The sequence below is a fragment of the Nicotiana tabacum genome, chromosome 1 (assembly GCF_000715075.1).
Source record: "Nicotiana tabacum cultivar K326 chromosome 1, ASM71507v2, whole genome shotgun sequence".
Classification (NCBI taxonomy): Eukaryota; Viridiplantae; Streptophyta; class Magnoliopsida; order Solanales; family Solanaceae; genus Nicotiana; species Nicotiana tabacum.
The window spans coordinates 33,817,159-33,828,410 of NC_134080.1; the positions used below are offsets into that span (position 1 = coordinate 33,817,159).

The following is an 11,252-nucleotide window of genomic DNA, read 5'->3' on the forward strand; positions in this document are numbered from 1 at the left end:
TGGTGGAGGATGTAACGACCCGATCGGTTGTTTTGAGCTTTTGCACTTCGCTCGTCAGTTCTCGGGCATGACTTGCCCCGTGTGATGTATTATGACTTATGTAAATCATTGGTTTTGATTTTCAGGGTAATCGGAATGAATTTGGAAGAACAGTTCTTAGTTTGAAGCTTGAAATTTGAAAGGTTTGACCAAGATTTGACTTATTTGTATATGATTTCGGATTAGAATTCTTATGATTTGGTTAGCTCTGTTAGGTGATTTGGGACTTAGGAGCGTGTTCGGATTGTGTTTTGGAGGTCCGTAGCTTATTTAGGCTTGAAATGCCGAAAGTTAAATTTTTGAAGTTTCCGGTCTGATAATGAGATTTTGATCTAAGGGTCGGAATGGAATTCTGAAAGTTAGAGTGGCTCCGTAGCGTTGAATGTGACGTGCTTGCATAATTTCAGGTCATTCGGACGAGGTTTGATAGACTTTTTGATCGAAAGCATAATTTAAGAGTTTTTGGAGTTCTTAGGCTTGAATCCTATGTTAAATTGGTGTTTGATGTTGTTGTGAGCATTCCGAAGATTTGAACAAGTTTGAATGATGTCATGGGATGTGTTGGTACATTTGATTTGAAGTCCCGAGGGCTCGGGTGAGTTTTGGGTAGGTTCCGGGATGTTTTAGGCCTAAAAAAATAGCTGTTGCGGGTTCAGAGAGGTTGCAGACACCAGTGCGGTCCGCAAAGGATTTTGTGCGGCCACGGTGGGGGCTTTGCGGCTGCACTCTATTTTGTGCAGTCCATGGTGAAGAAGGTTTCACTGGTCTGACTTTGGAAGCTTATATCTTTTGATCTACAAGGAATTTTGGAATAATTCAAAAACGAAAGTTGTAGATCTTTAAATCTAGTTTCAGAAACATATTATAATTGGCATTTGGATATTTGTAGCGAAAGTTATGGCCAAAATACCAAAGCTTGTCACTGCAGTCAAATCTACCGCGGTCAGCACTGGTTTTTGTGCGGTTAGCGGTGCTCCACCGTGGTCCGTACTCGATTTTGTGCGGTCAGCAATGGTGGAAATCCGGGAGGTGCACTATAAATACGAGGTTTAGGGTTTTATTTCATATTTTGACCTAGAGAGCTCGGATTTTGGCGATTTTTTGAGGGGTTTTCAAGAAAATTATCGAGGTAAGTGATTCTAACTCGGATTTGGCTAGAGTACATGAATATATTATCTATATTGAATTCATCATTTGATTCATGATTTGGGATGAAATTTGGGAAGAAAATTTGTGAAATCTTTCAAAAATGTAAAATGATGATTTGAAGGACCAAATTGTATCAGAATTGGATAATTTTGGTATGGTTAGACTCGTGAGAGTATTAGGATTCTAGTTTGTAAATTTTGTCGAATTCCGAGATATGAGTCCGGTCGGGCTTGACCAATTTCGGAATTTTTAATGTGAATTAGATATTTTCGAGTGGGCTTTGTTCCCTTAGCACATTTTGATGGTTTTGTACTGATTTTGGTTAGATTTGGAGCATTCAGAGGCCGATTCGAGAGGCAAGGGCATCGCGGGATAGAGTTCGGACCGGATAGAGGTGAGTAATGATTGTAAATGATGTTCTGAGAGCATGAAACCCCGGACTTGCACATCATTGTACTATATTAAGGTGAGACACACGTTTAATGACGAGTATGGGGTCGTGCACTATTGGGGATTGTGACTTAGTCCGTTCCGGATGACTATTTTACCGCGTATTTGACTGAAATTTATTGCTATCATCATGATTTGGGCTGAATGTGATATTTGGGCCTTGAGCCAACTATTTGAACCATTCGGGAATTTTTACTGGTATTTTCTCACTATTTTGACTTTATACTTGAACTCAGTCATGTTATATTTCACTGTTTTCGTACTCATCCATGTTTACTCTATTTTAATACATTAAATGATATTTTTAAATGATATTTTTGGGCTGAGAATCATGTTTTACTATTGCTTGAGTGACTTGTGAGGATTTTGACTTAGTAAGGCCGAGGGCCTATGTTGGGAGGAAACATTTGATACTGATTATGAGGCCGAGGGCTTGAGATATGTACGCCACGAGGTGGCTTGATTGATATGAGGCCGAGGGTCTAGTGATGATGTCACGAGATGGCTTGATATTGCGCTTGGGCCATAAGGGGCTCCTTCAGGAGTCTGTACACCCCTAGTGAGCACGGGTGCCCATTGTGATGTGAGATTTAGCCCGAGGGGCTGGTATTGTTCTATGTGATTACCCGAGGGGCCGGTATTGTTCTGAGATGTTGCCCGAGGGGCGGATTTGTTGACGCGGTTCCCGAGGGGAAAACCTTTATGTGTTTATCTTTTCTTAATTGCCTATCAAATTACCTGCTTAATTGTTGAAAAAGACTTTTCATGAAGTTAAATTTGAGTTAAAAGGATTTTACCTATCTTTCACTGGTTTACTGTTTTAATGGTTTTACTGGTTCATTATAACATGCTTTTGTGTCTTCCGTGATTTTCTGCTTTCAGTCTTTATTTATGATTATTACTCACTGAGTTGGAGTACTCACTTTACTCCCTGCACCCTATGTGTAGATTCAGGCGTATCTGGTCCCGCTCCCGAGTGCTGATTATTTCCGGCTCAATACCTGTTGGCGTTCGCAGCCCGGAGCTCTTCCCTATCTTACTTCTTCATGTTCTTAGTTTCTGTATTAAACTTTGTAGTTTGATTTGGAGTGTTCCGGATTGTTTAGATGCTCATGACTAGTGACACCCCGGTATCGAACAGTGTTGGGTTATTTTTCGCGAATTAGGCTATTATCTGTTAACCTTGGATTATCTTATCACGCTTTAGATTTATTTCTTATGGTTTAACTGTTAATAATTGGATATGGGAAGTGTCGGCTGGCCTTGTCTTCACGAGAGAGCCCATCACGATCGGGTCCGGGTTTAGGGTCGTGACACAAATGGTCTCCTATCATTAAGAGATCCCTACACTTTATATAGACTCTTAATATTTTCAGCAACCAATGTAAGATTTTGTTCGCACCCAAAACATAGTAATAGATAATTTTTACCCATTAGATTAATGGAGGTTGCAATAACAGATAGTCTACTTTGAAGAACTAGATAGTAAGATAAATTACTTGTTATAGCCTGTTATAATAAACTGATGTTTATAAATTAAATTATTTAATATGCCGAGATATCCCACTTTTGTGGTGCTTTTGTTATGGAGTTCCAGTTTGTTTCTTTGTCTAGTCAAAATATATGAGGTGACTCTGTTCTGTTTTACGGTCCAATAATTTCAATAATGTCTCCTACAACAAACATCCTTAGAAGTAACGAATTAACCTTAGCCCCATTATGTACTCAAAACTTCCAACATGTCTGCCACTTCGTTGAACTCCCTTGAGTTTCAACTTTCAATAGTTCACTTTGGAGCTTTTTTATCCTTGTGTCGTTCTTTTTGTCTTTTACCTTTTGAACTACAAAAGAGCAAGTATAAGGTTGCTTAGCTTAATTTATTAGCAAAAAAAAAAAAAAAAAACTCCAAAATAAAGAATTTGCTTATCTTAAATAGTCAATGAGAATTACAAACTTGAAGGGGGAGGGGTTAGGTTAAAATAATACTTGAGGCAGTGAGTAACGATGTAAGAATTTTGTTCCAAAAATTAAAAGATTATTTTAAGAATAAAATAGTAAAATTTTTGGTTAAACTTAAAGTAATTATAAGCTAAAAATTCATAAGTTGGGGGTGACGAGCTTATGACTTTTGGCTTATTTTTGAATTATAAGTATTTGATTTACAAGCACTTTTAAATTTACCAAACGTGTAGATAAGCCGAAAAATGCTAAACGCCCTCTAAGTTTCTCAGGCTTAAACTTTTAATTGAAACAATGGGCAATATAATATGGTATCAAATATAAAGGTTTTGATACCATGTGATGGAGTTCAATTTCTTTTTTCAATCATGAATTAAACGTGTGTGTGATAATGATTCAGTCATTCAGACATGAATCCAAGACTTCTATTTGTTTTATCACATTGTTTGTGTGAATCCTTTCACATAAATACAAATTTTCAAATTTAAACTTTTCCACGAGTAGTTTCCACTATTAAACAATCTCTCCATGCTTCGTATTAAATACTCCCATCACCTTGTTTTATATAACTTTATTTGACCGGGAACAATACATAAAAAAAAAAAAAATACATTGGTGCATAGTAAAATTAAAGTATTGTGAGAACTTATGGTATTAAAGATATCATAACATTTGTAAGAGCATGAAATCAACAGCATCGAAAAATAAAGAGTTTCCAAACATAGAAAGATTGATGTGACTCTTTTTTAAATTGATTGAAAATAGAATAACTTTATAAAATGAAACGGTAACTTTATATTAATTAATTTGTATTAGTACTCAAATAAAGTTTTTGGGTCGTGATTCACGACTTAACACCATTGCTAGTTGCTTATGAATCACAAGGGAAATGTGTTTCTTCTGGTCAAAGCTCGCACCTTACACCTTATTAATATATAAATCTTATCCACATCCTGCACTAATTAACTTCTTTAATTAATTAACCAAATAAACTTCTTTAATTGATAATCTATCTTCAATTCTAGCTGATCAAGATACATATTGTTGTGCATCATTTTACGATGAAATATGTTTCCTCTTACATTTTCTTTCCCTTTCTATCCATTTTGCTGTGCTTTTAGCCTCGGCATGTATCTTTTGACCATATACAGTTATTAGGAAAACATTCATAATGATAACTGGAGAATAAATTATTTGAAAGGCTAATAAGGAGATAACAAAAGTGATTAATCCAAAAGTTTACTACTTATAAGGAGCACACTTTATACACATTATACAAATTACATCAGTTTTAGATGCTTAATGGAATTTAATTGGAAGACCTTCAGACACAGACACAAATATTATTTCTAAACAATCAACTTACTGCACTTTAATCATGTTTTGGTTAGCCCTAATGGGCAAATTCAATTTTAAAATAAAGTGATAAATTAAGTGTCAACGACCAATTTCTGGTATTGCTGTGTAGCCAAGTTGCTGCTCCATCTCCCAACTCAGTTTTGGTGCAACTCCATTATGCTTTGGAACATAATCCTACATAATTAATGCATCCAACATGTTAATTAACAAAGCAATACTGTACACAAAATTTTAATTTTTTTTAACTTACTAATTCCCAAGCTTATAAGTAGCCAGAATATTTGAAATTTTTGTCAGGAGTATGTTACGTGAACTCGGTTACAAATATACAAGATTAATATAATCATAAATCAATACGTGCAGTTCTTCCTTATATATATTTATTTATAAAATAAAATGTATTTTGAAAATTCACATGAAACATTCGCCTTCATGTCAAAAAATAAAAGGGTCAAGAAATAAGGTAAAAATAGCACGGGCTAGTCAGTTTTCGGATTGGTCATTCAAAAATAGCCAGCGTTTGCAAAGTCATTAAAAAATAGACACTACTTTGCTGCAACACGGAAAGTTCCAGCATAATATACTGGAGATCGGTGCACTTGTGTATGAACTTCCAGTATATTATGCTGGAAGTCTAACACGCGACAAGTTCCAGTATAATATACTGGAGATTGGAGTCCAATCTCCAGTATATTATATTGGACCGATATATTATACTGGAACTCCAGTATATTATATTGGAGTTCCAGCATATTATACTGGATTTCCAGTGTATTATATTGGAGTATTTTTCCAGATTTTAAATAACATTTTTGTTCAAATATATTTTTTCATGAAAAATGATTAAATTTCGATTATTTTTTAAACTGTGGTTATTTTTGAATGATCACTTGCGTTTGCTTATTCACAAATCACAATCATTGTTCCACTGAGTCAAACATATATACATGTGATGTGACAGATTCTTGGGTTCCGACTTCGACACATGTCCAACTCTCAACTCTATCTTGCTAATGTGTTAATGAAAAGTGGGGCGTGTGTCCCAGCGTGTGTAATTATTGATGAGGGGGCTGGTGGAGCTTTCAAACAGGGAGTTCATCTAAATTTAGTATTTTTCATGTATTTAATGCAAATATAAATTTATGTATAAAAATTTATTAAATTTATAACAAGTAATAAATATTAAATTATAACTTAAAATATTCAATAAATTTAATACTAAAATTCGCATATATAAAATTTATAAAGCTAAAATTCTGAATTCGCGGTAGAAAGCGTTATGATGATAAAGAAGGCAAAGTACCTCAAGTTTGGACATGAGTTCGTGAGCAGTGGGGGCAGAAACAATAATGTGATGGGCAGAGGGCGTGATGAAACCTTCTTCCACTGCTTTGTCTATGAAACACAATAGTGAGTTGTAGTAGCCTTCCACATTTAGCAGACCTATCTGCACGTAGTACGACCAATAACTTCCCATTAGCGCATAGTTATGATATTAAATGGGAAGATTGAACTGAATTTGGACGGTTAAAATGGGTTGAGTCAATAAATGAGTTTGTTATTGACTCGCTCAAAAGTTACTGAGATGAATTGGATCAAGATGAGTTAATGTGAGTCGTAGACCAATTCGCACAACCCTTATCAAGATGTAATTAATATGTGTTATTTTCATATAAATTGTTTAATTATCAAATAAGACTTTTTTCTTTTGTTAAGGTGATATATAACATCAAATAATAAAAGAATTATTTTAAAGATATTTTAGGCAAATTACTCATGGATCAATTCGAGCTAAAAACCAACCCAATTTTAAATGAGTTGAGTTCAACAAATGAGCGAGTAATAACCTATCCAACCTTGAACAAATTAGACGAGTCAAATGAGTTTGGGGTCATATTGCCACCCCTAGAATCTAATTGAACATGTATCACAGCAAAAAAGAGTTACGTGTAATAATATTAATTACACTCGATTTAGATTAATACTCCTTTTAGTAGTTTGACTCTAAATTCTAAATTTGAATTTTGCTCAGATTAATACTCCTTTTAGGAGCAGCTAGCTTCAACTTTTATTGTGGCATAATAAAAATCAAGTTCGACTAGAACAGTATTAAAAAGAAAGAAAGACTTTATGATCTAACACAAGTCATAAATATTAATACGACTATAAATTATATGAGTTGCAGGGTTTTAATGTCACATTATTATCAATTGAAGAAAAAGAAAAGGATAAGTGTATGATTAAGATAGTACTGGCTTATCATGAATGCCCAACTGTGCCCAAGTGATGACCTCTAAGAGTTCCTCCAATGTTCCATAGCCACCTGCAACCACAACAAGAAATAAGGAGATTAGCATTAATTAGTTGTTCCCGAGAAGTTTTATTTTGTGTCTCATGTAACTGACACTAGTTGTATGTGTCTCCTTTTTCTCTCACAAATTTGTGGACCCCAATCTTACACTTCTGAGTCAACAAAACTGTAAGACAAAAAAAATTGTCTCATACAAGTAGTATCAATTGTATGAAACACAAAATAAAATTTTCAATCGTTCCCCAATTAGCAAACATATAACTTGAAGAAGTTAATTAATCACTGTAATAGACAAGGCAGTTTTTGAGTAGCCCCACAGTTGTCAACATCGGGGTTGTCCACTTAAGAAATTGATTGCTACGAAGCAACTACTCCTTGCGGTCTCAAATAATGTGTCAGGATTCTTTTCTACACGCTTTTAACAAAAATTAATTAGGATCAGATTTTGACTACTTTATCCTTATTTATGTCTTACTCCTTTCGTTCTATAATAAGTGATTTTTTGGCCTTTTTTTGTGGTCCAAAATATCTGATTTTTCCAGATTTTAAAAATGAATTAATTATTTTTTTTCTAAATTACCCTTGGAGTAAATAGTATTGAAGTATGTGTTAAAAGTGTTTATGTGAAGAGATAATAAATATTAATATGGTCAATTTCATTGCTAATTAATGTTAAAAGATGAATTTCTTAATCTGTGTGAAAATAGCCAAAAAATTACTTATTGTGGACTAGAGGGAGTAATATTTAATCTTTTTCATTGGTATTTGAACAACGTTATCCATAATTGAGGTATTTGTAGCCTTCAAGGATAATTATTACTAAGGGTAAAGAAGAAAAAAATAATCAATTTTGTCTTGAACTTCTAAAATAATAAACAATTTAAGATAATTATTTTTGGTAACCACGACTGATAATATGAGACGGAAGGAGTAGTATAGCCTGTTTGACCAAGCTTTTTTTTTTTGGCCAAAAGTGCTTTTGTTTTTGCCAAAAGCATTTTTGGCCAAAAATTGAGGTGTTTGGCCAGACTTTTGGAAGGAAAAAAGTGCTTTTGACGAGAAGCAGAAGCAGTTTTGGAGAAGCAGAAAAAGTAGTTTCTCTCCAAAAGCACTTTTTTGAGAAACATTTTTAAGAAAAATACACTTAGTAGTTTTTTAAAGCTTGGCCAAACACTAATTGCTGCTCATAAGTGTTTTTCAAACTAATTAGCCAAACACAAACTGCTTCTCACCAAAAGTACTTTTGAAAAAAAAACACTTCTCAGAATAAACTAATTTTTGTAGCTTGGCCAAATATGCTAGTAGTAAAAGATCCGATCATTTGTAATTATTTTCTAATCCAGATCCATAAAGTATAAAGTGGAAGCAAAGTGGAGCATTTTAGTGCGGATTTAAGTATATGTACAATACAATATCAGATTATATGTACAATAATGTAAAAATTATTTACATTATCAGTATAGTTTAATCTGGATATATTATGTCAGTTTCAATTGTCATCAGGCTAAAAATAATGCTTATTGTAAAAATTATTTGTGATTATCTTATAAATAATTTAAATGTATAGTTTTTTATACTATACTTTTTTTTAATAGCGTTACCTGGCAAAGCTATGAATGCATCAGCTTGCCTAGCCATTTCAGCCTTTCTTTGGTGCATACCAGAAACAGTCCTCACTTCTCCAATTTTTTCTCCAGTAATCTGTAGAAAATGATGGTGTTAAACACAATTAAAAAAGTCAAGTATGAGTAGTTAATAATAAAGATAATAATGAAAGAAAATAATCTATTCTTTTCATTTGCTAAAGTATACGAGTAAAAAATATACTCCCTCTGTTCCAGTTTATGTGAACCTATTTCCTTTTTGGTCCGTTCCAAAAAGAATAAACCCTTTCTAAATTTGGTAACAATTTAGCTTAAAGTTGCAACTTTACCCTTAATGAGAAGCTTTTATAACCACATAAATACTCTGGGCCCCATTTGGACTTGTTTAGGGTCACAAATTCCAAAAGTCTTCATTTTTTTCTTAAACTCCGCGCTCAGTCAAACAGGTTCACATAAATTGGAATTGAGGGACTATATTTTAGTGTACTGAGCTAGTGAGAGAGAATAGAGGAAATGATTGATAAATAAGATATATATAGAGAGAGAGAAAGGTATATTTTAAATAAGAATTCTCTGATCATAATTACAATTTACAAAATCAGATACCTCTCTGGGCATGAGACTTTTAGGAATCACACTGCCAAGAGGAAAAAAACAGCAATATGAGCACTGAAAACACTTGCCTAAATAAATGTATAATATACAATAAAGACTATGGAAAATTAAAAATAAAAAAAATATGGAAAAGAGTCTTTGAATAGCAGAAATTTGGTACCCTAACACGTGGCGGCCACCATTAAAAACAGTTTTAGAAATCAAACCCATCAAGCCAACACTGCCACCTCCATACACCAAGTCAATGTTCCTTTCAACCTGTCATTTTATTTCAGGAAAAATAAAATTTACCAAAAAAGATTACTTGTATTAGTATGTACGTAATTCTAGTCAACGAACCTCATTTAGAAAAAAAAACAGCACGCTAATCTTACTTATAACCACTAATTGTCATATGTAACACCGTACCTATATAATATATCCACCGTACTTTATCCAATAAAAAGAAAAGACAAAGAAAAAAAAATGGAATGGCTCTATTTGTGATCCCAAATCTTGATCTAAAACATATTTCTTGGCAATGGCGAATCTAGGACAAAGGTTATGGGTCCACATGAATTCAATAATTTTTGCTACTAAAAAGTATAAAAATATTTAACTTGAAATACAGTTAGTTTGTTCAATGATCATGTATGGGAAAAATTTGGATCTGCCTCCTTTTGTGTTGGATTATGTTTTCTTGTATCACCTCGAATCTCTTCATACTCAATGGTACAGCACATAAAACAACATGTACAGTAGGTACGCAGCTTGGAAATCTAGTTTCTTCCATGCTTACTACACAAATAACAAAGCACATCTCTATTGTTCCATTACAAAAATATTCTACAGATAGATAGCCGGTGTAAAGAATATTTTACATCATCACGTAACAAAAAGAAAAAAGGATTGAGTGGGAAGTGATATTACCAATTGGTTTCCAAGTTGGATAGCAGCAAGTTGGTAAGTAGGTTTATTGCCAGGGCTGCTGCCACAGAAAACACATATGCGCTTGAATCTTGAGGGCTTTAACATAGGAAGAACAAGTTGAGGATTACTGTTATTTCCCATTACATGAAACACCTCCTTCACTACTCTTAGCTTGTCAAGCTTCTACTAATTAACTCTTAATTATTTGGACTTGATTATCTAACTCATTCTGGTTTTGCGTCAGAGACAACAGGGAGTTTGGAGCTAGTCAACAAGTTTCCTTTTTTTTTTTTTTTTTTTTAAAAATGAGTTGAGAGAGAGAGAGAGGGGAATAGCTAAAAGGGAATTTGAGATAGGAAGATTCGAATAGCTCTTATTGGTCCCTTTTTATAACCAATAAAATGAATATTCCACTTCGGAAAAAAAAATCCTTCTTGTACACTTGGCCATTTTCCTCATAAAGTAGTTCACATTTGTTTTTTCTTTAGAATCTTCAAAAGACTAAAGAAAAACAAAAGGAAAAATAAAGATTTATTAGAAATAGTGCTTCTGAAGCTAGTATGATTTTACAATTATATTTCGAGTGGAATACTTATACACTATGGGTGTGTTTGGTACGAAGGAAAATAGTTTCCATGAAAAATATTTTCATGCAAAATGAGGTGTTTTATCATTTATTTTTCCTTATTTGATTGGTGAGTAAAATAAAATTTTTGAAATTTTTTTTTTAGTATTTGGTTAGAGAATATAAAATATTTTTAGGAAAATAATTTCTTATACTACTTAGGGGCGGCTCAATTGGTCTTGTGGCTTAAGGTGAAACCATAATGAGAGGCCCTTGAATTTATTTTATAAAA

At 33.5% G+C, this 11,252-nt stretch overlaps 1 protein-coding gene across 2 annotated transcripts; it reads right to left on the bottom strand.

The window, feature by feature from the left end:
- Nucleotides 1-4,827: 4,827 nt before the first annotated feature.
- LOC107800231 (cytokinin riboside 5'-monophosphate phosphoribohydrolase LOG1) lies at nucleotides 4,828-10,735 on the bottom strand. Of its 2 annotated transcripts, XM_016623382.2 has the most exons (7): nucleotides 10,396-10,735; nucleotides 9,647-9,744; nucleotides 9,478-9,508; nucleotides 8,869-8,968; nucleotides 7,209-7,279; nucleotides 6,260-6,403; nucleotides 4,828-5,130 (listed from the first exon to the last, which is right to left on the bottom strand). In XM_016623382.2, the coding sequence occupies exons 1-7, from the start codon at nucleotides 10,534-10,536 to the stop codon at nucleotides 5,035-5,037; spliced, it is 681 nt and encodes a 226-aa protein (XP_016478868.1). In that variant the 5' UTR covers nucleotides 10,537-10,735; the 3' UTR covers nucleotides 4,828-5,034. The 2 variants fall into 2 exon arrangements, with proteins under 2 accessions (XP_016478868.1, XP_016478869.1); XM_016623383.2 differs by lacking the exons at nucleotides 9,478-9,508; nucleotides 9,647-9,744.
- Nucleotides 10,736-11,252: the final 517 nt, after the last annotated feature.